This window comes from Diceros bicornis, chromosome 11 (assembly GCF_020826845.1).
Source record: "Diceros bicornis minor isolate mBicDic1 chromosome 11, mDicBic1.mat.cur, whole genome shotgun sequence".
Classification (NCBI taxonomy): Eukaryota; Metazoa; Chordata; class Mammalia; order Perissodactyla; family Rhinocerotidae; genus Diceros; species Diceros bicornis.
In genome coordinates this window covers 30,945,603-30,973,418 of record NC_080750.1, presented here as the reverse complement: position 1 = coordinate 30,973,418, position 27,816 = coordinate 30,945,603, and the positions used below count along the sequence as shown (strand labels likewise).

Genomic DNA, 27,816 nt, shown 5'->3' with positions numbered 1-27,816 from the left:
CTTATAGAAAAGTTGTGAAAATGGGCAGATATATGTATTTTTCTTATTTCTCTTTAATTCTTACACATAAAGCTTCATGTATATATGCTCCTTTGCATTTGGTTTTTTCACTTCACTCCTGAATAACACTCCATGTAAGTTCATAGAGATTGTCCACATTTTGTTGTTGTTGTTTAATTTTAATAGTTCTGTTTTTTATTTTGAAATAATTTTTAGATTTACAGACGAACTGCAAAGATAGAGCAGAGAATTCCCATAGACCCTACTCTCAGCTTCTCTGAATGTTAACATCTTACGTAACCATGGTACATTTATCAAAACTAAGACTTTAACATGGACACAATATTGTTAACTAAACTACAGCCTTTATTTGGATGTTGCCATTTTTCTGCTTCATGTCTTTTTTTCATTCCATGATCCAATCCAGGGTCCCATGTTGCATTTAGTTCATTTTTTTTAAGCTGCATATTATGCGTGTATGCACCATAGGTAATTCAGCCACTCTCCTATGCTTGGACATTTAAGTAGTTTCCAATATTCTGCAATTATAAGTAATGCTACATATATGTATATGTATATTCATGCATATGTATTTTTGTATTATTGGGCATGTATCTTTAAGATAAACTGGTAGAAGTGGGATTGCCAGGTCAAAATGGTAAATGTCTGTGTTCTTTTGCTGAATGTTGCCCAATCCCCCTCCCCAGGAACTGCACCATTTTACATTCCCACTGGCATATAGGGGAGTGCCTGTTTTTCCACAGCTTCACCAACAAGGTGGATTATCAAGCTTTTGAGTTTTTGCCAATCTGACGGGGGAGAAATATTTTGGTGTTGTTTTAATTTGTATTTATCTCATTTATGAGTGAAACTGAACATCTTTTCATATGCTTAGGGGCCATTTTTGTCTGTTCATGTCTTTTGTCTCTTCTGTTGGACTTTGGTCTTATTTTTCTTTAATTTTTAAGTTTTTTTTAATATAAAGGCCATTAGCCCTTTATTGATGACATATGTTGGAGGTATTTTCTCTCAGCTTGTCATTTGTCTTTTGACTTTGCTCCTGATAGCTTTTGTCATGCAAAGTTTGAATTTTTTATTTAGTCAAAATTAGCAATTCTTTCTGTTATAACATCTGGACTTTTAGTCGTAGTGAGAAAGACTTTCTTTGCACCCAGGTTAAGGAGGAGTTCTAGGAAGTGATCTGACATGTCCTTCTCATTAAAATGCCACAGAATGGTCAATTTCTATTTTATTTCTTCTACTTTCCTGAACTTTTACATGAATATGTAGTAATTTTATACTCAGAAAAAAATAAGGAGAACAATACAAATGGAATTTCATTGTTCTGTGGAGTCTGATGTTTTTGAAGGAGACAGCTGAATTTTAACTGGGCCACAGAAAATTACTGAGGAATGCATAGTACAAAAGCACATATGATAATATCAGCTTCTTCCTTACTCCCAGACATTACCCCTCAGAATGAATATTTTATCACTGCTTCAAGATTGGTGATTTAGTCTGTACTCTATCCTTATTAAAGAGATTGAAAGAGTAGTGAAGGAGATAAAAATGAGAGAGGGGGAGACATTGCAAAGGACTCAGTGTGAAGTTAGGGGGGAGATGGCAGCTTCCAGACAAAAAAATTATTCTTGAATAATTGAGAGTTGTTTTATTGTTAAAACCAATCAGATTTTATAACATCTTCATTTGGTTTCTAAGTGATGTATGTGGATTTCTGGGAAGTCATGTAAATGGAGAGAGTCTGAGGATCCCTAATTTGATCATGGCGAAGGGTCTGGGTGAAAGAGGGCAGCCGATTGGTGTGGTACAGACATGCAGCATCTTCTCTATCCAGGAGCCACTGTTGAGGTTCTCAATTAGCTTTTCCTAGTCCTCCCTCAAATGTTATCATCTTTGGGAAATAGGTACAAATAAAGAGCTATAGGAAGAAATTGAAGCCTAGAAGTGACAATAGCCAGGAGGAAAAAAAACAGAAAATAAATCAAGGACCAATTATGTCAAATAGCCATTCTTCTCACCATTTTCATTATACCAAAAATGTCAGACTTAATTCCCCTGAAACCAATTATGAGGAAGAAATTGCTGTTAATGCAATTATGTGTGAAAGAATGTCATTCATGTGCAAATGAATGGTTTAAGCATTCACAGATTGTCCAGTAATGAAGGGAACCAACAAATTTGTTTTGAGATCCAATTAACTTTCATAAATTATAAATGTAATAATTAATTGTGGAGGCAACCATAATCCAAACGCCATAGATAACATTTTGTGTATTTCTTTCTTGATTTCTAGTATGCATTTTATCAAAGTATTAGTCTCACTGTACATATAATTTAGTATCACGTCTTTTTTCCTTGACTGCTATCTACTATATTGTTATATAATTTTTAGTTGTTATTTTGATAACAATGTTATTCCATAATTGACCTTACCACTCCTCTCTTTCTAGATGTCTCCTTAGCTTCTAGACTAGTGGGGGCATGCACAAGCAATGATACAGTGAACACTTTTGTTCATATAACTTTTCCTGTAGTTTTTGTTTTTTTCCTTTGGGATAGATTACAAAATGTTGGTTAATGGGTTTACACATTTTTAATGGACTTTAGTAGATATTGTCAGGGTATTAGAATCCCTGTGCGATTGCATCATTGCTGACTTTCGGCATTATAGTTGTTTAAGTGGTTTTCCAAATTTAATAGGTAAAAGTTGGTGTCTTATTGTTTTAATTTTCTGTCTTTGATTGATTATGAAGTTGAACACTTTTTCATATTTGCTAAGTTAATTTTCCCCTTTTTGTGGATTACTTGTCCATGCCCTTTGTGTATATAATTGAACATCCCTCATACTTGGATCATAGTAATTTTCCAAAGGTATGTGCAGCTGTTGTCTAGAACCCCGGTGACCCATTTTATATTATGTAGAACATACAGGAAGGAGATATTCCACCGCATCATCCAGTCCACCTGGCTAGAAACTTATAGCAAACTAAAAAGAGGTACTGCGCTCTAGACCCTCTCTTTTCTTAGAGGTTGGAAAGTTGGGAGTGGAGCCTTATGGAGACTATTATCCTCACTATTAAAATTAGTTGGCAAGGCCTGGTCTGTTGATATTAGTGTATTAGGCCCCAGAGTGTTTTGAGTGATGTTTCATAGTTCTAAATCCTCACAAATCCTCTTATATTTAAAAATATTTTCTTTTTAAAATTTAGTTGAGCATATTAGAAGTGTGATTTTTAGTAGATCTTTTAGATAGCCTAGTCTGAACGTAATGTTTTTCCACTCAAAACATGGGTGTCATTTGGTTTGTTATACATCGCTCCCTACTAATATTCTCCTTATTCTGACTTTAGGTAAGAGCCCTACTACATGGTCCAGGAGAAGAGTAAATGTTAACCCACTTGAGAATCTCCAGGCTCTGAGTTGGTTGGCCATTGAGATTGCCTAGGGACCCAACTGCTACTCCTTATTACTGGGTTCTCATTCAGCACTTTTATCTATTCATTCATTTATTTCTTCTTTCATTCTTATCTATTTTTTTATCCCCCCTCTAAAGACATTGATAACTTCAAAATGTCACATTGGCTGTAGGTATATTTGCCACCCGGGAAAGATTTTTCCATCCCTCTTCCCTCTGAAGTGGCTTCTTCTCCTCCCCATCCAGAGGTAGGGCCCTCATGCTGCCTCCTGGTTCCCTAATAAGCATTCTACCAAAGTCTGCACATCGCTGAAATAGCCTAGGTCCAAAATGGATCTCCCGTGAGCTCCATCAAAGTCAACATCTCTATTCTCTCAGTGGAGTAATGTCAGAAGTAATTAGAGGAAACAACCTTATGTTAGATACTCTCAGGAAAGTACATTGCTATTTCCAGTGCCAGCCATACAGCCATCCTGCTTGACTCAAGAACAGGAGTCAGCAGCTTGGTACTTAATTTCCCAAGGGTTGCTAACTCTTACACGATTTTACATTAGAAATCTGCAACTCTGGAGGACACAATAAAGACTAAGGTATGTCCCTTAAGATACATTCTAATTTGGAAAGACAACATATACTCATTTAATAATCTTTTACTGAATATCTTTTAGATGCTAGATACTGGTGATAAAAAAGTGTTCAAGACACTCTCTTTATCTTTGGAACTCATTTTTAGTGGTAGAGGGACATATATTTTCAGCCAATGTAGGAATTAAGAGAACATGGAGGTGAGACTGCTTAGTCCTCCTTTAGGATTGGGTTAGTTTCACAGAGAACGTGATTTTTATGCCTAACCTGGAACGACTAATTTGGGCAGATCAAAAAGGATTTTATGGCATGAGATCCAGATTGGACTTTTTCCCTCTTTCACTGATATAGCCTTGGACATTTTTAAGCTTGGAATGCTATGTCAGATCTCTGTTTCAGAAAGTGGCCATATAAAATGGAACAGAGTGTGGAAAGACCGTTGATGGGCTGCCAGTTGGGAAGCTATGCAGTCATTCCTGGTCTGTATAGAGGAGCTTAGGGGTGGTTTCCTATTAGAAGAGTAGGTTGGAGACTTGTCTTGGGGTTGTGTTACATGGTAAGCACACCGTTTGCTGTTATGGTTGTTATCGGTGTATTCGTTTTTTACTAGAATTGACTGGTGACGGAGATTATGGAAGACTAAAGTCCTCCCTCTTGCCGTCACTCCTTATTACCACAACTGCTGGCAACAGGGGTGAAAGGTTTGGCAGTAAAAATAAAATTCTAGGAAATAATTTCGGTATACGATGCCGAAAAACAACAGTCAGTACTTAATGTGGGGAAGGAGAATCCTATTTGAGAGAAAGTTCACAAGGAGGTGGGAACTGGACCAGACTTTGGGGCTTGGTAGGATTAATGAAACAGAAAACAGTCTGATTTTAGATTTTTTAGGCACTCAGAGCGTCAGGACCACAGGCAGGAAGGTGGGAAAGCACATGAATGACATATTCAGGACCTGAGGGTGCCTCAGGGTGGCTGGGCAGAATTACTGATGGGGAATTTTGGTCAGATTAGTACAGTGAGAGAAAAGGTTGCAGTGTTGGTTGGATCAAAAATGTGCGTGGTGTAGAATTTCAAACTTCCTACTGTTGGTAGTAGGGACCCGCTGAGGATTTTGATAATAAGAATTTTGTAGTCAGAAAAAGTTTTAGGAAGATACATTTGTAGGGAGCATCCGGAATATACTGGAAGCATAAGAGTCCAAAGCAGGAATTCTAGGTATGAGGCATTTGTAATTTTCTATCCTTGGAATATGGAGGGCTCGGTCATGTCAAGGAGAATCCAAGAGGTTGCCCGATTTAACACAGATACTCAGTGATACTGTTGGAATCTGAAGCCAAGACTTTCATGCTCAGAAGCTCATGCTTTTCCAATGCTTCCTTGAGATCATAGAAAATGAAGAGGAGGTGAGAGGGATTTGATGATTACAAAGTGTAAGATGGAATTCAAGGGAGGATTTTCTATCAAGAGATATACGTAGAAGCCAATTTTCAGGGAATTACGGAGGATAACAATGAAACGGCTTCTCAAGCTACTATACTGATGAAACAGTAGATTAAGCCAGTCACTTGCTATGCAGATATTTCATTTGCTGTCCAAAATTTGTGTGTCTAATATAATTTTTGCTCTCATATTCACCCCTTTTCTGTTCAAATGGTTGCTGTTCCTTTTTTCTAGGTTCCTTGATGCTATTCATGGTCCTGAGACAGTGGACCTGTGGCCAAGTGTCAGTTAATGACATGCATACTGATCTTTCTTTCCTCTCTTTTAATTCATGGTGGAATTTTGTTGGTTTTTGAGCAAGGCAGAAGTTGACCTTTGGGGTGACTCTTTCATGTAAGCTAGGAAAAGCAGTAGAACCAGCAAAACCTTTACATCTCCTGATTTGTAAAGTAAAACTATGGGCTTCATTTTAAATGAACTTAACAAAATGATTAGCACCAGTAAACATCTAATGGGATCTATATGGTCATTTCAAAATCTTTTAGTACACACATGCTACTTGTTAATTGGCTTAGAATTTGGGGATTGGCTTTGAAAATAATTCGTCGATTTTTTTTTTTAATTCTAACCTTAGAAATTGTTTTTTCCTTCCTAATATGTACAGCATAAGGAAAAAGGCAGCTCTAGTCATGTTAATATCAGTTGTATGCTTTATGCTTTATTTCTGCCTAGGGCATCATTGCAGAGTATAACAAAATCAATGATGTGAAGGAAGATGATGACACAGAGAAGTTTAAAGAAGCCATTGTGAAATTCCATAGGCTGTTCGGGATGCCTGAGGAAGAGAAACTCGTCAACTATTACTCTTGCAGCTACTGGAAGGGGAAGGTCCCCCGTCAGGGTTGGATGTACCTCAGTATTAATCACCTTTGCTTTTATTCTTTTCTTATGGGAAGGGAAGGTAAGTTGGCTAGAATTTCAGAGGGAAGCTTTGGAAAATCTACTGAGGTTTGCCCTGAACTCATAAACCATATCAAAGTACCAAAAATAAATCTGTAGTTAAAACTGAGTCAACATTATTTTTTGATAATGTAATAAGTGAATTCAATCATTTTTGGTTCAGTATTTGTAAAGAAATTGGTCGTTAGAGAATAAAGATTCACCAAAGATATAATTAACTTAACAGACATGGACTTAAGTCCGTAATGATTATGAACTCAGAATTTATGTGGTCCAGATTTGTCTCTTAAAACTAACAAACAAAATAACAATAAATATGGACGCACAAACTCAAAGGGGTTCAGCGAGATTGGGGGTGGGGTTGTGAGATTGCAGCATCTTGAAAGGAATTTAAGGAGCCAGGTGTTGACCCAGCCTTGTTCCCTGTGCTCAGCCAAGCTGGTTATCCGGTGGGTGGACATCACTCAGCTTGAGAAGAATGCCACGCTGCTTCTGCCTGATGTGATCAAAGTGAGCACAAGGTCCAGTGAACATTTCTTCTCTGTATTTCTCAACATCAACGAGACCTTCAAGTTAATGGAGCAGCTCGCCAACATAGCCATGAGGCAACTCTTGGACAATGAGGGGTTTGAACAAGATAGATCCCTGCCCAAACTGAAAAAGAAATCTCCTAAAAAGGTGTCTGCTCTCAAACGGTAGGTGACAGAGACTGAGCCTTATAGACTTTAGAAACAAGATACCCATCCATTCATTTATGCAATTTAACTTTTTCTGACCAACTTAATGGTTTTCTGAGCACTTTTCTGGGTATAGATACAAAACTGCAAAAGACTGCCTGAGGCGGTCACAGTTCTGTGAGTGAGGCAGGTGTGACCAGCTCTGGCACAGTGTGACGGGACCTCTTCTGGTCCTATGAGCAGAGTTCTGTGGGCGCACACACGAGGGGAGGGGGCAGAGCGGTCGGAAAGGCCTCAGTGGAGGCTGTTTGGAGCTGGACTTTCAAGAGGTAGTACAAGTTACCCATGCAGATTCAGGAGGATGGATATTTCAGGCAGAGGAAATAACATGATGGGGGAAGCACAGGGGAAGAAAACGGAGAGAAGTCAGTCCATCACATGTCTGACAGGTGGCAGGCCCTGGGATGAGGACAGGCTGCAGACAGCCTGGAAGTCTGGAAGTGGGAGTAGAGCTCGAGAGAGGATGAGGGAAAAGTTGATGCTCTAAAATGTGACTGTAAGCATGCAGTTACCCCTAACTGAGATGGGGAACGAGAGAAGGAAGAGAGTGTCCAAGGGAGATGAGAGCTCAGTTTTGATCATGTGGGGTTGAGTTGCCTGCAGGACATCGAGCTAGAGATTGGTCCAGTAAGTTATATGGAATTGGAAATCATTGGCATACAGCTGGTGGTTGGAACCTGACGGGAAGGGGTCACTGCCCTGAAGATGTCTGGTGATTTGAGACATGTCTCGATGGAGTGGTGGAGGATGGATGGTGTTACTGCAGTGGACTAAATAGCACACAAAGGCAAGGAAAGGGAATTAAGCAAGTGTAGACTGCTTTTTCAAGAAATTCAGTGGTAAAAGAGAGGGGATTGCTTTTTTAGAATGTAAAAGATTTGAACATAGGATAGAATGAAGTAGGCAGAGGGGAAGAGTTTGGTGGTGAGGATAGGTGCAGGACCAGGAGGGAACATAGAGATAAAGCTATAAGAAAATGAATAACTTAAAAAGTGACCCCTTGTAGGACATGAGAAAGGATGCTTATATGTGCTTTGAAACAGGGAAAGGCAGTAAGAACAGGCGAGGATGGAGGTAATTTTGAGATAGGAGGGAGGGGACTGGAGGGAGCTACTGCTTAATGGCCTCTCTTTCCTCCATGAAGCCAGCCGGAAACTAGACCATCAAGGGGCCGAGGTCAGGTAGAAACTTGAGGGGAGAGGTTTAAACAACCAATCCGATGAACAGGAAAAAGAAACTCACTAGGGAAAAGATTGTAGTCACCAGAGGACCCAGCTGAGGTTGGAAACTCAAGTTGTCCAAGAGGTGTGTTGTGCCTGTGTTTCAGGCAATTTTGTTGTCTATTCAGGGCGGACAGTGACAGCCAGCAGATTCATGTGGCTAGTTTGTGCTCTCCTTAGATCTTTCTTAAGAGATAAGGCCCCAAAAGTGGCTCTGGGGAAGTGTAAATGTAATAATCTCTTTAGAAATTACTGTATTCCTTTGAATGAGGATGAATTTCCTGTCCAGGCCTAGTTTTCCTAAGATCTTGAACATTACAGATATTGATTGTAAAATAACTGCACAAAGGACCTAAATATATTAAAATAATTTTGTTATGCTTTTGGGTCGTATGTTGGAGTTAACTCCAATAGAAAGTTAGGAAGGTAGAGATAAGTCTGGCAAGATTGAGGAGGGGAAAGATGCTGGGGAGCCTCCATTGCTACATCATTTTGAAGGTGTTGACACATTTCTCTTGTGTGAGATGAATTACCATCATTGCTTTCCAGCGATCTTGATGCCAGGGCAAAGAGCGAGAGATACCGTGCACTTTTCCGGCTGCCCAAAGATGAAAAATTAGACGGCCACACAGACTGCACCCTCTGGACTCCATTTAACAAAATGCACATTTTGGGGCAGATGTTTGTTTCCACAAATTACATCTGCTTTATGAGCAAGGAGGAGAACTTATGTAGCCTCATTATCCCACTCCGTGAGGTAAGTGTCAAATGAAAATAGATATTGTGAGTTGCATTTGTAATACTTTTCTGTGTGAACCAGCAATATTTTTACCAGCAATTGGTTGACTTTTAACCATAGGTCAGTGTTCATAATTCTTTGGTGGCACCTGCTGCCCTTTCATCTGTTGTCATTGCTCTAAGTGACTATGGGACCTGCAAGATTTCTTCTTCCAGAGACCGCCTGGTGTTTAAAAAAGGAGATTTTGTAATTATTCAGGTCTGGTGAAGCCAACAGATCAGGGGTGACCGCCATTGAAAAGGTAGCTTGTTGTGCGCCCAGATCCCACTAGGAGGGGGCACACCACACCATGGGGACCACACGGGGAAGAACCAGGGTCAGTCAGCAGACAAAGGGAGCCGGGAAAATGTGGGCAAGAGCCTTTATTGTGATTTCCGTGGAAGAAATACGCAAAGTAGGGTAAACAGGCTTAGGATTGTCTAGTTTGAATAATTTCAGCAGGTTCTGGAGCATAGAGGCTGTCCCTAGTTGTCTGGGTGATTTGGTGAATCACCAAGCTGAATTGGTGAATCAAAAAGAATTCAAAATGTTGAACAATTGACAAATCGAGTTCTCCTTCTTAGAGGGTGAGCTAACTGGTATTATAACACATTTTGAGGCCGGGATATGTTGTTGGGTGTGAATTCGGAGATAGATAATTCATCAGTACTTACATTTGGCTCTGAAATGGATTTCAGAACTTTTTCCAGCAAATGTACCTTCTTTGCCATAGACTGTTACTAAACTTAATTTTCTTCGTCAAGTACTACCTGAATGTAGTAAAGCAGAGTTACCTGGAATGGCTAGGGAAGCCCATTTGGGGATTAAGAATGTACCATGGATGTGCCATTTATGAATCTTGAGTGAGTCATCACTGTTTATCCAGAGGTGAAATGAGGAGCAGAGAGGGGCTGGAAGCCGCTGTCAAGACGTCTGCTCTCCTGTTCACCTCCTCCCAGGTTTTGGGTCCAGCAAGCTCTGTGTACATTTTACTGTGATTTAGTGTGAATACAACAGTGAGAGCTCAGGGAAATTGAGAGAAGGGTGATTGATGTTCTCAGCCCATCTTCTGCTTGCTAGTTTTCCCTAATAGGTAGTCGGGCAGAGATAATCCAATCATACTTCAGGGTAAATCAGAGGAAGGACAGTAGTGGAGGTAGCATTTAGAAATTAGCATGTTGTGGTTGGAGGATGCAGCTTTAAAGAAATGCTCAATGAGACAGCAGTGCCCCTCCCTGTAACCTGATGAATCACTGAGATCTATTAGCAGTAGTTCTCTAACCCCGACTAATGGAAGAAGCAAGTGACTTAATGTAATTTTTATTACCTTTAGGTAACCATAACAACAGAAAAGCATTGGAGTGGGGCCTCCACCCTCCATCCAGGGCCTATTTGAGTAAAGAGTGGTCTCTCCGTGAACTGGGTGCCTTCCAGAACTGAGTTAAACTGATTGATCAGCTGGAGCCTCTGTGGGAACATCACATTCTACTTGGAGTGGCCACTTTTTGGATTGTAGGCTAGGAATTGTTGTTTTTTTTAATTTTTTATTAAAAAACTGAAATATTGACTAGAGGTTGTTAACATATATTCCACATATAGGCTTAAGGTAGACCTAATGGACAGATGTTAAATGATGACACAGAATCTCATTGCTGTAGATTTTGAAGACATTACTGAGGCAGCAAAGCAGGAGGATAAAGTGAATGATTAGGTTCCTCATTAGAGAGAGATTCCAGATGAAGTCTCTCCTCTTTTTTCAATCATAAATTACCTTGCAAATGTTCCATATTAACCCCCCAGATTTGATTAAATTCCAGTCTATTTTATAACCCAAGTTGGTAATGAAAATGTGTCTCCTTATATTGTAGAATACTCCACTATAGCTGTTATCCTTTCCTGGTGGCACAAAGCTTGTAGGATAGAATTCTACTAGAACTTATTTGTCAGTGAAAAATATTTTGTAACCCTTGTGAACATTCCTATGTTTTATGTGGGAGCTTTATTATTTCTATATTCATGATCCAGTTAGATAAAGGACTTTCCACTTTGACTTTATCGAGAGCCACATGGCTCTCTGTGTTTTAGGCACAGAACTTGAACCTTTAGTTCTGACCTCTGTCTTGTAGTCCCAACACTTGGTGATCGAAAGAATCAGAAAAAATTTGTTGTCAGAAAAGGTGTTTTTAAAGGTCTTTTAAAAATAAGCATTGTTTCACACATGCCTTAAGTGTTATGGGAAAATTCTTTTCATGATAAAGAGAGTTTTTTTTTTCTGTTTCTCTAGCTTTTTTGGCATTAGAAAAAAAGTTTTTATGTGCAACTCCAGGTATTTCAGAGGATTCCTTTAAAAATATATAAATATATATAACTATATGTATTTATAAAGTCTGAGAGTAGAAGTCATGTCCTGCAGTTTTCCCTTTATAGGTCTCAGCCATACCCATTTTGGCTCTGGGGACCATGCAACTTTTTAGGCAACTCCAATAGATTTCTTAGCCTTGAGGGGGAGAAAAGTTTTTCAAGTTCTGCTATGGAGGAAATGTATTTCACATGAAAATGCTGATGAGCAGGTTAAAGTTGAACCTGTCTAGACTGCTTGCAGGTAGAAATAAAGAGGGGAAAAGAAACTTTAAGTATATAGTCAGAGCTGCTGCAAATAAACCATTTATCTAGGACTTGCCTTGAGAGTTTTTTCCTAATGTGCTAAAGAAAAAGTTTTAATGCATTTATCCTAGTTTTCAGTTGATGAAAATCCTATTATAAACCATCAAGTATATGTCTTCAGTTCAAAGCTAAAACAGATGTCTCCCTCTCCTACTTTTCTCCCGATCTGGTAGACTTACTTCACCCCACACACGCGTGCACACGTGCATGTGCACACACACACACAGACACACAAAGTCAGCCAGTGCAGATAGGGTTGCAATTAAGCTGTTTACATCATGTCTGTGCAGAATCGAACCTGTAAAACTTTGAAGTGGTAGGAGGTGAGGATGCAAAACCCTGGAGTCTAATTGAGACAGTTGAAGGATTAGTGGTGTTTTGAAAACCATCCCAACATTAAGCTTGGTAAAAGGAACCAGGATCATGGGTTGTTTTCTGTCTCTTATGGATAATGCAGCAGCTAGGAATCCTCTCTTATGACTCCATGACATTTTAATGAAAATCAGAGAATTCCTTCTCAACCTCAGCACTATTGATGTGTTGGGCCAGACTTTGTTGGGGGCAGGCTGTCCTGTGCCCTGCCAGACATTTAGCAGCCTCCCTGGTCTCTACTAGTAGATACCAGTGGTATCATCCACTTGTGAAGCCAAAAATGCCTCCAGATGTTGCCAGATGTCTCCTGTGGGGGCAGAATCACTCCCGGTTTAGAACTACTGCTTTAGAAAGACCAGCAAGATGATTTCAGCTTCTGGTATGAGCTCCATTTTGACTTGTTATGAGCTGTTTTATTTTATTGGAACAAAGTCAGAGAATCTCAGTTTGCCTCGATAAAATATGGGTGGTTCTTGCAGAATAAAAAAGTGCTGTGTGGGGCCGGCCCTGTGGTGCAGCGGTTAAGTGCGAGTGCTCCGCTGCTGGCAGCCCAGGTTCAGATCCCGGGTGCGCACCGTCGCACCGCTTGTCAGGCCATGCTGTGGTGGCGGCGTCCCGTATAAAGTGGAGGAAGATGGGCACGGATGTTAGCCCAGGGCCAATCTTCCTCAGCAAAAAGAGGAGGATTGTTATGGATGTTAGCTCAGGGCTGATCTTCCTCACTGAAAAAAAAAAAAAAAGTGCTGTGTTCCTTCTTTAGTACTGCTCATAGGCTATTGGGTAATCCCTGGACAGTAATGCTTGTTGTTTCATGCTTCTTTTCAGGTGACAATTGTAGAAAAGGCAGACAGCTCCAGTGTGCTCCCCAGTCCTTTATCCATCAGCACCAGGAACAGGATGACCTTCCTATTTGCCAACTTGAAAGACAGAGACTTTCTAGTACAGAGGATCTCTGATTTCCTGCAACAGACGACCTCCAAAATATACTCGGACAAAGAGTTTGCAGGAAGCTACAACAGTTCAGATGATGAGGTCTGTGGAAGACACCTGTGGGTGTTTTGGTGTGTCTTATTGCTCTGCCTGGGAGTGCTCAGCTCCTTGTCCATTCTCTTTGATCTTCAGGCTTTGCAGCTGTGCTAAGACAAACTACCTACCCTGATGCCCAGAGCAATATCTCATTTAAATCTTGTGGCGTTTGTATTTGGGATCATATAGCTGGACAGAACTTTACAGATATCTGGTCTAACCCTCTTATTCTACAGTTGAAAAAGTTATTAAGTAACTTATCCTGGTTACACAGCAAGAGACTCTGGTTCATATCGTGACATTGATGAGAATGCTGCAGAGGTCACTAAATAAAGTCTCAAACCCGAAATACAGCATGATGATGGTTTTATTAAGATAAAATATGTATTGTGTCCCTGTTGAATTAGGCTCTGGACCAACACCCAGGGAAACTAGAGCCACAGATGATATGTGACTAGCTCAAGTGATAGAGCAAGTTACTGGCATGTCGTAAAGATGGTGAGCTCACAAGTAACATCCCTGGCCCTATCCACCTGCTCCAAACTTGTGTGGGCATTTTTGAGACACCAGAAACTAGAGAAGATATGAGGGAAGTGATTCCATAAACAACTGATCAGAGAGACAAATGGCCAACCAGTTTGTTGCAAAAATATGTCTAAAATATGGAGGAAATCTATTTTGAACACGGAAGCTTTGTCGCCTATGCCCCATGCACCTGTCTGATCCTTGCCAAAATGCTGGCTTGCTGCCTTTCTCCTGTTTCTTGGGAGCCATGATGTACCTATTGGTATCTGTTCAGAGGACACTGAAGAAGTAGATTCTACTGCCCACACGCTTCCAATGCCTTGTTCCTCTCTCCATCAGCAGGTGTATTCTCGGCCCAGCAGCCTCGTTTCCTCCAGCCCCCAGAGAAGCACGAGCTCAGACCCAGATGGAGAGCGCCAGTTTAACCTAAACGGCAACAGCGTCCCCACAGCCACACAGACCCTGATGACCATGTATCGGCGGCGGTCTCCTGAGGAATTCAACCCCAAGTTGGTGGGTGCCTCCTGTTCTTCCCTGGAACTTTCTATATTAGAACAATAATATTTAAAAATGTTTTTTAATAAAAGTAAACTCATAAATATCTATGTAAATAGATAACTTTCTATAAGTAGCAGCTGATTTTGTTCTAAATATGTCACTAGGTTTCAGAGTGGCTTCTTTGTAGGAGACGAGAGTTATAAAGGATACAGGTGACATTGTTTTGTCTTGTTTTTAACTTAAGTCTACCAACAAGTAAGTACATAATTTCTAAGCCCACATTTAAAAAACATAACTCACTTTCACTTGGAGGTGTAGACATAAAGCCATGAATATAATTTGCATTCTGCTCACCCATTGCAGGTACGTGGAATTCTGACTCTTGGCCAGAAAGCTTCAAGGCAGATCTGTACACTATGATAGATGTGTAAAATTAGAGAAAGATTCCATGTAAACTAACACACAGACAGAGAGAACATTTGGTGGTTACCAGGGGGAAGGGAGTTGGGGGGTGGGCACAAGGGGTGACACAGGGGTGCATTTATATGGTGACTGACAAATAATAATGTACAACTGGAATGTCACAATGTTATAAACTATTATGACATCAATAAAAAAAATATTATCATTACAAAAAAAAACAAAACAAAAATTAGGGGAGGATTCCAGAAAATCTGAGTTCTTTATTCTTATGAGTTCTGTCTAGGACTTAACCACCCCATCTATGAGGGGAAATGTTCTGACCTTCCCTTGAACCTCTCCTTACTGTCCTCCAAGTACTTTGGGATGTAGTAATGTTTCATTATCCCTTTCAGGCCAAAGAGTTTCTCAAAGAGCAAGCCTGGAAGATTCACTTTGCTGAGTACGGGCAAGGGATCTGCATGTACCGCACGGAAAAGACGCGGGAGCTGGTGTTGAAGGGCATCCCGGAGAGCATGCGAGGGGAGCTCTGGCTGCTGCTCTCAGGTACAGCCGGGCGTAGGGTGGGAGCACTGGCCCAGAGTCTTCGGGACCTGGGCTTCCCTTCCGCCTTGCGTCATGCATCAGCGCTTCTTTCACATATGCCAACCTCTGCTTCAGAGCGAAATCTTATTTCCTCATCAGAGTGTTGAAGACCCTCAATTACTCCATAGAAATACAGGACACTCCTTCAGTGGCCCAAATGTCAAAGCTACCATCCCTTGAGTCCTCATAACCTCTTCTGTTTCTTCACTAATGCTATTTAGGAAAAAAGAGAACCTGAAGGAAAAGAGTATAATACTTTGTGATTTTTGAAGTCCTTTTTTCCTTTCTCACCTGTGTCAACTTCATTGAGAGTGTTTAAGTGTGGCGCGTGGTCAGAGCAGTCATTGGCATCGGGGAGAGAGGGAGGAAATGACAACAATAAGAAAGCCTCTTCCTTGAATTTCACCACTACTTGAATTGGCCGGTTACCACTGGAGATGTGAGGAGAGGCCAGAATGTGCACCACAACTGAAAGTCTACCCAGAGCACACTTACACTCCAAGCTGGAGATGCCAGGAAGGACGGAAGGGGACATGTCATGGACCTGTGGGAAACATGTGTCTTCCTTCACTGTCCACAAACCAGGCTCATGCCCGAACATAACCCTGGCATGTCAAACCTTTGAGTTCGCTACAGAAACCAGAGTTTCTTCAGGCTAAGCCCATCCATCACTCCTTCCCCCCAGCCAGCAGCATCCAGTGTATCCCAGGGATCTATTCTGTCACAAACATCAGGGCATTCCTTCAGGTGTCACCAGTCTTTACTTCAATATAAATCAGTTGCTCTACCTCGTTAGAGGCCTGACATGTAATCATTCTAAATAGACTTATGTGAATATTTTATTTGAACCTAAGATGGTCTGACACAAGTGCTGTTATTAAAACATTTATTTAAAAAATGACATTAAAATTGAAAGACTATTTACCAAACTTATAGGAAAGCTGTAAAAAAAAACACCTCGTAGCTCTTTCTAAAAGTAGACGTAAATGGTAATTGCCCCTAATAAGATGTATTAACATCTCAGAAGTAGGGGAATAGAATCCTGAAAAATAATTGGCTTTATCTGTTTCATGTAAAATTAGTTTCTTCTATCCTCATTTACATGTCTTGTTTTTCATTTTTCTTAAGTAGACCAGCCATAGGTTCTCATTTAGAAACCCAAATTTGAGTCAACTCATCTCTGATTACAAATTCAGCCCAAGAAGATTCTTACCATCCAGACTTCTGTCTTCCTTGTGTTTGTTGAACTAGTCACCTTGACAGCCTGCTTCAGATCCCTGACAGAGTAAACAAAAAATTCCATCTTCATCTTCCTATTCAAATTAGAAGTTATTTACAGTCACAGTTTAGATGAAAATGAAACTCAAAATGAGCACCAGGAAACAGTGTACAACAGTACACAGCCTTGTTGCAGAGACATTTTTAGAATTAGACCACCCAGTGTTTTCTTTTTTTTTTCCTCCCACACCCTTCCCACCCAGTGTTTTCTTTAATGGTGATGGGCTCCATGAGGCCAGAGGATGAAGTGGTCTACACACCATCTGTGTTGGGTAGATAACTGAGCCTATGTTTCCACCCAGTTCATGGGGGTGGGGTTCATGTGGAGGCCAGCTTGCCCATGGGGAGAGCCCAGCTCTTGGCAGGGGAACCCTGCCTGGGTCCTGCTCTGCTGCTCGTGACCCTTAAGACCACTGCCCCAGGGCCTGGCTCGGTGTACCCACTGAAGTGCAGTGCAGGCCAGATGGCAAGAAATGCTTGCAAATCTCCCTTGAGAAAAGAGCAAAAGTCGATGTTAGGTTGCTGTCAACCAGACTGCCTTTTCCAGGGCAATTGTGAGTGATATGGCTGGCTTTCTGGGTGACCATCAGTGACAAGGACTGGGCCAGCCCAGGGGTTCTGATTTGTAAACGGTGAAATATGAATGTTTACCCTGGCACTAAATATATACACACACACACGTATACACATATGTATATACATACATACATATATGTGTACATATATGTACATGTGTATATATAATTTTTACTTATAGATTATATATAATTAGATGTAGATATTTGCATATGGGGTTTTTGTGTCTTCAAGAATCTTAAAATGTAAATATCCCCAAAACCAGTGATTCTTGGCCTACCTCTCCATCCCAGCCCCATCAATAACTGTGCCTCACTGCTGCTAGCAATACCCTCACCACCCCCTGCAATTAAAAAGTCCCTCCAGGTAGTCTGGTACCTCCTCTTGCCCTTCAGTGTGGCTACTTAAGCCATTCAAAGCTTATGCTTTAGCAAGTGGTGTTCAGACTTGTTTTGCAAGGCAGAATCTCCTTTTTAAAGTGAAATCTTAAGGAACCCCAATAAAATAAAAGCAAAGCTGCTATGTTTGACGTGAGGTCTGAGACAGGCGAGGTCTCAGCTCAGCTTACTCTGATTACCTCCCCCCTCTACTCATAAGCAGCCCCTCAGGATTGTCTGTGGAAGTTCCTTGGGACACAGTTTTTTAGCTTGGAAACCTCCACTTTACGAGGTTTTTAAATAGCCGGCTTACTATGGAGCTGAAAGAGGGAAGGAGGCCACAAGTAAATTTACCAGTCTAACTGCGATTGCAACATACCACATCGTCTACGGAATTTCATTATTGTTGTGCAAACGTCCATTGAGTGGTGGGAAAGTGAAGAGTTTTGGTCAGGAAGTTGCGGTTGTAGACCAGAGGCAGGGCTTCCACTTTTTGATGTTGTATCTGTTGGGTATTTCCCAGGTGCCATCAACGAGAAGGCCACGCATCCTGGGTACTATGAAGACCTCGTGGAGAAGTCCATGGGGAAGTATAATCTCGCCACGGAGGAGATCGAGAGGGATTTGCATCGCTCCCTTCCAGAACACCCAGCCTTCCAGAACGAAATGGGCATTGCTGCTCTGAGGAGAGTCTTAACAGCTTATGCTTTTCGAAATCCTAACATAGGGTATTGCCAGGTACATGTCGCAGATGGTTTAGACTGGAAAACAATTGCTTTATAGCCACTAAGTAAGAAGAAGAAAGGCTTTATGGTTAACAGGACCATCACTGCACCAGGGTTTCTCAACTTGGGCACTCTTGGCATTGTGGACTAGATTATTCTTTGTGTGGGGCTGTTCTGTGCTTTGTAGGATGTTTAATAACATTCCTGTTTAATAACATCTACCCACTAAATGCCAGTAGAACCGCCTAATTGTGACAACCAAAATGTCTTTAGACATTGCCAAATGTCCCCAGGGGAGCAAAATTGCCCTGGTTTGAGAACCATTGCACTGAGCAGAGGAGCCAGGAGACAAGAGTGCTCTTTCTGGATCCACCGCTGTCTAGCTGGGTGACCTTGGAAAGTCACTTCTGATCACTCTCATCCCTCCCTGGGATAATAGAGAGCATATCTGAGCCCCAGGCCTTTAATTCAGGATTCTAGGTTCCACAATGCTCCTACTTTGCATCTACCTCAGCAATAATGGCCTTGAGACTATAACTTTTATATGCTATGGTTATATTTTAATACACATTAAAATAAATGCTTAACTCGGTATAAAAAATGTCGCCCACATACCAAGTAAAATTATTTCTTGTACTAGTAAATATACCACAGTCTGGGAAGTTCCAAGGTAATGTGACCTTAGATTTAAAGGCCACATATTCAGAGAGGACTTCCCTGATCATCCAGCTAACAGCTAAAGCAGGCTTAACTCCTCTACACACACACACTCACACACACTCACAGAGTACAGGTCTCCTTGGACCATGTTACAGTCATGCGTCACTTAATGAAGGGGATACAAAATACATTGTTAGGCAATTTTGTTGTTGTGCAAACATCCTAGAGTGTACTTACACAAGCCTAAATGGTATAACCTACTACACACCTAAGCTATATGGTACTAATCTTATGGGACCATCATCACATATGTGGGCTGTCCTTGACTGAAAGGTTATTATGCAACACATGACTGTATTTTATCTTTTTAATAGCACTCAATTTAAATATACCCCAGAATTGATTAATCTTTACATCTTTATTCTCTCTCTCTGACACCAGCTTTTAAGCCCTGTGAGACTTGTCACCACTGTGTTCCCCCTCCCTGTCCCCCAATACCGAGTCCAGAGCCTGTTACAAAGTAGACCCTCAAAAAAACTTACCTTGACTGATGACTAAGGAACTAACCATGACCATAATCATGTACTAGGATTGGCAGATTAGTTCTCAAGTGGAATTTTAATTATGATTTCGCTTGGGAAAATATTGAGTAAGACTTACAAGAAAGAGCCTATTAGACTAAAATTCCTTTTTTGACATTTACATTGTAGAAGTCTGATGAACACTTACTGGTTTCTAGAAGATCAAAAGAAGTACAGGAGTTAGTTGGCCTCTAATATAATAGAGTTTATATTTATCTTTTGATCTTCCTCTTTTTAATTAAGAAGACTATTAAAGTAGTTGAGCCTTGAGTGGTTATGAGCTATCTGATAATATCTTTTAATAAAGTAGGTCACTTTAGAATTTAAATCACTGTTACCTATCACTACCACCCTTATCCAGATGAAAGTAATGGGTGAGGACGCCAACTTTGAAAGGTTTCATTGTTCTCTGAGGAAAGCCTCAAGCCATGTGTACTTTGTTATAGAAACCATTATGGAAGATTAAAAAGGAAATATTTACCTCGATGAATTAATTAAGGATTAAAGACACTGAGATTTTAGCTGGTTAAAAGCTTTGTCAAATAGCCTTTGGGCAAAGTTTTTGAATGAGGCTTTGGGAAGGGTGGTGGCTAGTCTTTGGTGAATATTGGTGGTCATGAGGACCCTTCACAGTTACAGACTCAAGGACTAAGAGTTTTCACATTTTTAAAAGGTGGTAAACAAAACAAGACCCAGAATAGTATGTGTGTATAACTTGAAAAGCCTTTAAATATTTGTTATCTGGCTTTTACAGAAGAAGTTTGCTGGCCCCTGTGAGACTAGCTCAGTAATTTTTTAGGTTAACAAAATTGCTTCTGTGTTAAAATGTGTTCGATGTATTTAAAATGTATTTGATGACGTCCTCGTATTCCTTTAGGCCATGAATATTGTCACATCAGTGCTGCTGCTGTATGCGAAAGAGGAGGAAGCTTTCTGGCTGCTGGTGGCTCTGTGTGAGCGCATGCTTCCCGATTACTACAACACCAGAGTTGTTGGTATGTGGGGATGTGGTTAACATTGTCACCCATATCTCATCAGGAAGATGTTTCTAGATCCGGGATACCAGCTGGAACACTGTTTCCAGTCACCATTTGCCAAAAGAGTTCCAGGCTACTCCAGTTTTCCAAAATGGGAATGAGAGGGCTTGAATCAATATAGATTGTACACGAAGGAGCCCTATGGCGCTTAAGAGAATACACATGTATCACTGTTACAGAAATTATCTTAGAAAACATTTGATGTGGGTGTCACTCTGTGGCACATGAGAGCTTCACCAGGCACACAGACTATCAACCCAAAAAGGTTTGACAAAAAATTCTTTCACAAAGAGGATGGAATCTATGGAAAGAAGTATTCAAAAAAGGAGTGGACAAAATAGCATATAAAAATTTATCCAAAGCTAAGTTTCTAAGGTATTTTTCAGAACTGGTTTCACTGTGAAGCAAACAACGATTGTGAGCATTTAAACAAATAATTGCTGTTATTCCTTGTATTCCCCTCAAGTGTTAGACATTCATTTAGCAGGACAAGCTTTTCGTTGGTAGTATAGTAAAATGTATGTTTTATGTTTCCCTCTTGTGTTCTGTCTTCACTTCTAAACCTTTGCACACTAGTTTGATTCATTGGAAATATTCTTCAGAAATGTAAGTTCATGAATATGTACAGCTGGAATGCTTTTACGTTTAAGAAACAATCGTTTAAAAAAACGATTCATATGTGGGGACCATGCATCCAGAAGAGCAATTTTTTCTTTTACATAAGGGTTTGCCAAGATATGGAGCTGCTTAGACATACATTTCATGCCTAACCAGACATTATGTTGCCAACAAAATAACTAATTGTCGTGAAAACTTTGGAAACTGACTTTTTCAACAATCCTTATAGTTATCACGTTATTGCTCTTTTATGGTAGAGAAAGCAGGACAGGAAGACCCCAGAAAGAAGATGCAGCCAGGACTAATCTGGTGACTGAGCTGTGTTGGCTCCTTGGTCTAGTAACTAGTAACTAGTAGCATAGTAAGCACAGAATAGCTAGAGAAAGGAGCAGAATTCTGTCTCAGCAGCAATTGTCAGCTGGATTATTATCCTCAAGCCATTTGAGTGGGTTCATTAGTAAGAAGATGTAGTTCGCTAACCCATGGCCTTTTGTGTCTACCCCTGCTACAGGTGCCCTGGTGGACCAGGGTGTCTTCGAGGAACTGGCACGAGACTATGTCCCACAGCTGTACGACTGCATGCAGGACCTGGGCGTGATTTCCACCATCTCCCTGTCTTGGTTCCTCACGCTGTTTCTCAGTGTGATGCCCTTCGAGAGTGCAGTTGTGGTTGTCGACTGTTTCTTCTATGAAGGAATCAAAGTGATCTTCCAGTTGGCCCTGGCTGTGCTGGATGCAAATGTGGACAAACTGTTGAACTGCAAGGATGACGGAGAGGCCATGACCGTTTTAGGAAGGTGAGGGACTGAGCTTCACTTTGAGAACCTTGTCTGGTTTCCATGTATTTTCCCCTTGGTTTCATGAGTCATAATTGGCTCAATGGTAATCATACTGCCCACCTCCCTCTGTGGCGGAGGATTTATTTTCATATGCTTTGTCTTTAGAAGTTAAGGGAGTTTCATTTTGTTCTTAAGGAAATTCTTGTCTTCTGTTTTTAAATGCAGAGTGTGCAGAAAATAGGTGGAGAACTGTAATGGGAGAATTCCAGTTTAGCCTCCCAGTGACTTCTGGTTCATTTCTTCTTCCAGATATCTAGACAGTGTGACCAATAAAGACAGCACGCTGCCTCCCATCCCTCACCTCCACTCCCTGCTCAGTGATGACGTGGAGCCTTACCCTGAGGTAGACATCTTCAGACTCATCAGAACTTCCTATGAGGTGGGTCTTGTTTCCTGGCTGAGTGTTACAGCGCTCTGAGGATGCTTTGCGGGGCTCAGCTGGACGTGTGCCACACACTTCCGTTGCTAACCATGGGTGTACCTGCTTCCTTTTACCTTCTGATAACTGGTTGTGAAAGTAAACAGCTACCTGCCAGCTGATAGCCTTGAGCTCCAGAGATGGACACTGAATGGGGCCCAGAACTTCTGCTGTGTCTAATACCATGGAGCAAATGGCGTGACAGGCTCTGGCCCTCTGGTTCTTTGCTCTGCCCGCCTTGAAGCCTGATCAAGTAGCAGCTCAGATTCAGCTCTGGGTGGATTGAGGAGGGACTGTTGAGAGCAGGGAGGGGGAGGTTGACCTGCACAAATCAATTCATGTCTGTTCTCATGTCAGGTACTTAGGTCTTCTCTGAACTAGGCACACCAATCCTCATTGAATACCCTGTACGATCCTCGAGAAGAACCAGAGTCCTAGGATTCCTCTAAAATTGCTTGGCCTGGGTCAAGGAGGTGTTTTCTGGTCCATGATGACCGTGGATCTGGTCCTGAGTCCCAGAATAGAACTAATGAGCTTCTAGGTAACGTGTACCTCATAGCATCTGGTGGTTTGTGGAGCCCCAAGGACTCAGTACCCACAACACCTCATGGTTTCTTCATTTCCTGATCCTTGGCTCCACAAACTTTTATAGAAATGATCATTAGGAGAGCATGAATATTCTGCTGAGCACACTCTGCCCTCTACAAATGTTTTGGGATTCTATGACTGGAGATTGCCAGCATTCCAACTAGCAAGAACCTGGATAAGGGAGAAATGGTGAGCGATGGGCTGAGGTCAGAAGGTCTCTTAAAGTCAAAATTTTACTGCTTTTTTAAAAACATTGGTGTGGATCGAGAAACATTTTCAGAAATGTGTGTCCTTAACTCATAATGGGAGAAAGACTGGTCACGTTTTATTTTAAAATTTTTTCATTGAAACTCCATGTACGCTAAAAACAAAAGGTTTTTTGGTATGTTTTAGAATCATAAAAGTAATGCATGTTTATTGTAAAAAATGTAGAAACTATAGAAAAATATGAAGAAAAGAATAAAGGATATCCGTATGAGCATATCACCATGTTTTCCTCAGGTATGTTTTTGTATTTGCATTATACTTAAAAAGTAAGTTTCTATTGGGGCCAGCCCAGTGGTGTAGTGGTTAAGTTCACACGCTCAGCTTCAGCAGCCCAGGCTTTGCCGGTTCGGATCCCAGGCACGGATCTACACACCACTCATCAAGCCATGGTGTGGCGGTGTCCCATCTACAAAATAGAGGAACATTGGCACAGATGTTAGCTCAGGGCCAATCTTCCTCCCAAAAAAAAAAAAAAAGTTTTCTACTAAATAATGCTTTGTAACATTCTGTTTTTCACTTAGAACATACCATGAGCATTCTCTAATATATTAATATCATTTGAAGGCGTGGTTTTAGTAGATTCTCACTATTCTGCTTTAGTGAGATACCAAAATTTATCTAACTGGTCCCCTTTCATTGGACATTTACTTTGGTTACTTCCAAATTTTAAGTATTATATGGCAAACTTATATGATATTGTTATATATATCATATGATAGATATATTATGATAAACTTGTACACAAATATCACATCTCTGATTATTTTCTTTGAGTCCTAGGAATGGATTTACAGCAACAGATCAAAAAATATGAATTATTTCCAAGCTACTGGCACACACTGTCCAATTTCCATAAAGATTGTCCCAATTTATATTTCCCCAGTAGAGGTTAAGAATGGCTGTTTCACTTCACTCTCTCCAAAACTGGTTATCATCATAATGCTTTTTTTTGTGTGTGTGTGTGAGGAAGATCAGCCCTGAGCTAACATCCATGCTAATCCTCCTCTTTTTGCTGAGGAAGACCAGCTCTGAGCTAACATCTATTGCCAATCCTCCTCCTTTTTTTTTCCCCCAAAGCCCCAGTAGATAGTTGTATGTCATAGTTGCACATCCTTCTAGTTGCTGTATGTGGGACACAGCCTCAGCATGGCCGGAGAAGCAGTGCATGAGTGCGCGCCCGGGATCCGAACCCGGGCCGCCAGTAGTGGAGCGCGCGCACTTAACTGCTAAGCCATGGGGCCAGCCCCATAATGCATTTTTAAAAAAAACCATTACTCCAGGACTTTTGGATAGTACTCTATCGGAAATTTTGGATGGTTATTTTTCCAGAAAAACAACCCATGTGATTAAAGGCAATAGTTATTATTATACTTGTAGGTTGTTTTTCTAAAAGCATCCCCTGAAACCTTTATTGTTTAGAGAATTCTGGACCAAAGTAATAAAGCTTTGTATGTGGAAACTCAGCTTTATTCTCGACAGCAGATAAGCTAACATCATGCTGAAGTCAGCACTTGGCATTTTTAATGGGAAAGAGAAGAGAATGGAGACAAGGCCAAGGGCTGGTTTCCGTTTACGTCCTGTCTGGCTGATCCCTAGTGGTGGCCGTTAGGCTGCCAAACATCCTATCGCGGGACACAGCAGCAGTTTCCTTCCTCTGCCTAGGAAGACCCTCTTTTATTTATATCAATGCCTACGTTACCTGGTCTTTCAATGCACAATGATTGGTTTTTTGTTTTCTCTTCTCTGCTTAGTGTCACGTGCTCATAAGTTTCCAGTGGCTCCCAGTGCCTTATAGGTCAGCCTAAAGGGACTACCACAAACTCTTGCCTATCTTTTTTTTCCCCTCCTAACCATTAGATTGGTGGTTCTCAATCCTGCCTGTGCATTAAAATTGCTTAAAAAAATTTTTTTAAGCCAACATTTTACAAATATAAATTACCAGTCTCCATTCCAGCCCAATTACATCTGAATCTCTGGCATGAGGCCCAAGAATAAGTATTTTTTAAAAGTTCCCCAGGTGACTTCCGTACCCAGTGAGGGCTGAGAATCACTGCCCTACATGCAGAATGGGGCCACTAGTTGCAGAAGCCGATTATAACCTGGTTTGGACTGAGGCATGACACCAGAGTGTTCTAAGACATGTAACGCATTTCTTTCTGTGCTTTGGGATAATTAGCCAGGAAAATAGAAAAGTAGGAAAAATACTGAAAGCACATTTAGCTTTGAGATCTGGGCAAGGACTCCCCAGGTTGCTGGAGGTTGATCTGATATTGATCAGATCTCACCTGGAAAGTAGATATGATGATTTTATTCATGAATGCCCCATGGGGAAAATCTCCCTTATTGTGAGTTCTCCCAAACCCCTACTGAGAGGAATTGTGCACACAGTTTGAGAGACAGTTGCTTTCTATGTGGGCCCTCTGTGTGAGGCTCTGGAGTTTTGTAGAGTTATACAGAAGTAGAAGACAAAGTCCCAGCCCTCAAGTTTGACTCATAGACCGAGATGACCCTCCTGGAAGGCAGAGGGGCACATTAATAAAAGATTTTACAGCAGGCATACGACCCCCACAGTTTCTCATATTCAAGATGACCTAGCCCATTGGGTTTAATCTGAGAAATGTTAAGCAGGGAAAGGATGTAGCTAGTAAAACACAAGAAGGAGTTTGTGCAGAAGGATAGACAGTTATGAAAGTTCAGAATAATGTGTCGGGCTTATTAATGATGACGATAATAGCTGCCACCCATTGAGAACCTGCCCTGTGTGGGGCAGGGTGCTGGGTACTTCATAGACAGCCCTGCCAGGTAACCAATTTTAAGCTGAAAATGTAAGGTGAGAAAGGTTGAGCTAGTTTCTCCAAGCCACATAGCTAGAAAGTAGCAGAGTCAGGATCCAAATAAGAGCTCCCTAGCATTAAAGCCAGAGCCTGGGGGTTTGTCTGGATAGAATGGAGATGGAACTATAGATGTACATATGGACATGAGGTCATTTGGTCCAGTAGAGGCTGGTTGGGGGGGGGTCTTGAAACCACTAATTGATTTGCAAGGCAGCCAACAGCCACTGGAAGCTGCGGGAAGTTTTTCTTCAAGTACATTATTTCTGCTCCCTGTGCAGTAGAGTGGAGTGGGGAGAGCTGAAGCAATAGACTAGCAAAGAAGATACTATGGTTGTGTCAGTGGGGGAAGACCCAAGAGATGCAAGGAGCAGTGTTTGTCTATTCATTTATTCAGAAAATCTTTATTTAAGATTTTATATGGGCCGGCCCAGTGGCTTAGCGGTTAAGTGCACGCGCTCCGCTGCTGGCGGCCCGGGTTCGGATCCCGGGCGCGCACTGACGCACCGCTTCTCCGGCCATGCTGAGGCCGCGTCCCACATAGAGCAACTAGAAGGATGTGCAGCTATGACATACAACTATCTACTGGGGCTTTGGGGTGAAAAAATAAAATCTAAAAAAAAAAAAGATTTTGTAAATTCCTGTCTTACGCCAGGCATCATACTCGGCCCCCGGGATATATTATCACACTTGGTGTGAATTTTTTTCTTTCTTCATTTTTAATGTATAGATATTTTCAAGTACAGTAAAGTCTAAAAGATAATATAATGCATTTCCATTAACCTGTCACTCAGTCCCAACAATTATCAACATTTTACTTATTTTGTTTCATCTAACTCCCTTTTTTGTTTTCTGGGAATATTTTAAAGCAAACTCTAGACAGCAAATTATTTCACTCACAAACCCTTCATTATGTATCTCTAACAGGAAGGGCATTTGGGGCATGACATTTTTTGCTAATCCATAGCTTAGAGTTCCGGTTTTTTTTTTTTCCTGAGGAAGATTTGCCCTGAACTAACATCCACTGCCAATCTTCCTCTTTTTGTATGTGAGCCGCCACCACAGCATGGCCACTGACAGTTGAGTGGTATAGGTCCACACCCCAGAACCGAACCCGGGCCGCCGAAGCGGAGCTCGCCGAACTTAACCACTAAGCCACCAGTGCTGGCCCTAGATGTCCAATTTTAATTTTTAAAAGTTTGTTTGTCCCTCAAAAAAAAATGTAGACTTGTAAGTTAGTTATCATCAGTTGTCAGTATAACCTTGGTTATGACATTGGCAGCACATTTTGCCTGATTTAAATATTCGTGCTTTTTCTTCCTCCTCTTCCTCCTCCTCCTGTTGCCAACAGTACCAGGAGTAACACCAGCTGTATGCTAGTTGCTTTACCTGCGTAGTGCGTAAAATTCTTATACCAACCCAAAGAGGTAGGAATAATTTTCCCTATTTTGCTGAAAAGGAAGCTGAGGTTCATCAGTTTTTGTGACATTTCTGTGAAATCTGGGGCTTGCCTCCATATCTGACTATGAAACTGTGCCTTTCTGTAACGTCCAGCTGTCAGAAGCATGTCTGCTTGATAGAGGCTGAACTTTGCATTAATGTCTATTTAAGGAAGATGCTCTTCAGCAGAGTGGCAAGTTCACACGACATACGAGGCAAACACCAAGTGGGTGAGGGGTGAAGGGGTGGGAAAGGGTGGGCTGAGGTGGGGGGGGATGGGGGCAGTCTCTCTGCCGCCTGAGGTGAGGAACCGTTGTTACCAGAACTTTTGG

At 41.2% G+C, this 27,816-nt stretch overlaps 1 protein-coding gene across 3 annotated transcripts in view; it reads left to right on the top strand.

Moving 5' to 3' along the window:
- The window catches only part of TBC1D9 (TBC1 domain family member 9), a 111,171-nt gene that overhangs the window by 58,210 nt on the left and 25,145 nt on the right, over positions 1–27,816 (top strand). For 2 of the 3 annotated variants that reach the window (XM_058550114.1, XM_058550116.1), the window contains exons 4-13: positions 6,197–6,425; positions 6,858–7,119; positions 8,931–9,138; positions 13,021–13,227; positions 14,086–14,259; positions 15,060–15,210; positions 18,004–18,218; positions 20,324–20,441; positions 21,613–21,898; positions 22,190–22,319. In XM_058550114.1, coding sequence (XP_058406097.1) covers positions 6,197–6,425; positions 6,858–7,119; positions 8,931–9,138; positions 13,021–13,227; positions 14,086–14,259; positions 15,060–15,210; positions 18,004–18,218; positions 20,324–20,441; positions 21,613–21,898; positions 22,190–22,319 — 1,980 coding nt within the window. The remainder of the gene's footprint in view (positions 1–6,196; positions 6,426–6,857; positions 7,120–8,930; positions 9,139–13,020; positions 13,228–14,085; positions 14,260–15,059; positions 15,211–18,003; positions 18,219–20,323; positions 20,442–21,612; positions 21,899–22,189; positions 22,320–27,816) is intronic. The other variant, XM_058550115.1, reaches the window with a different exon arrangement.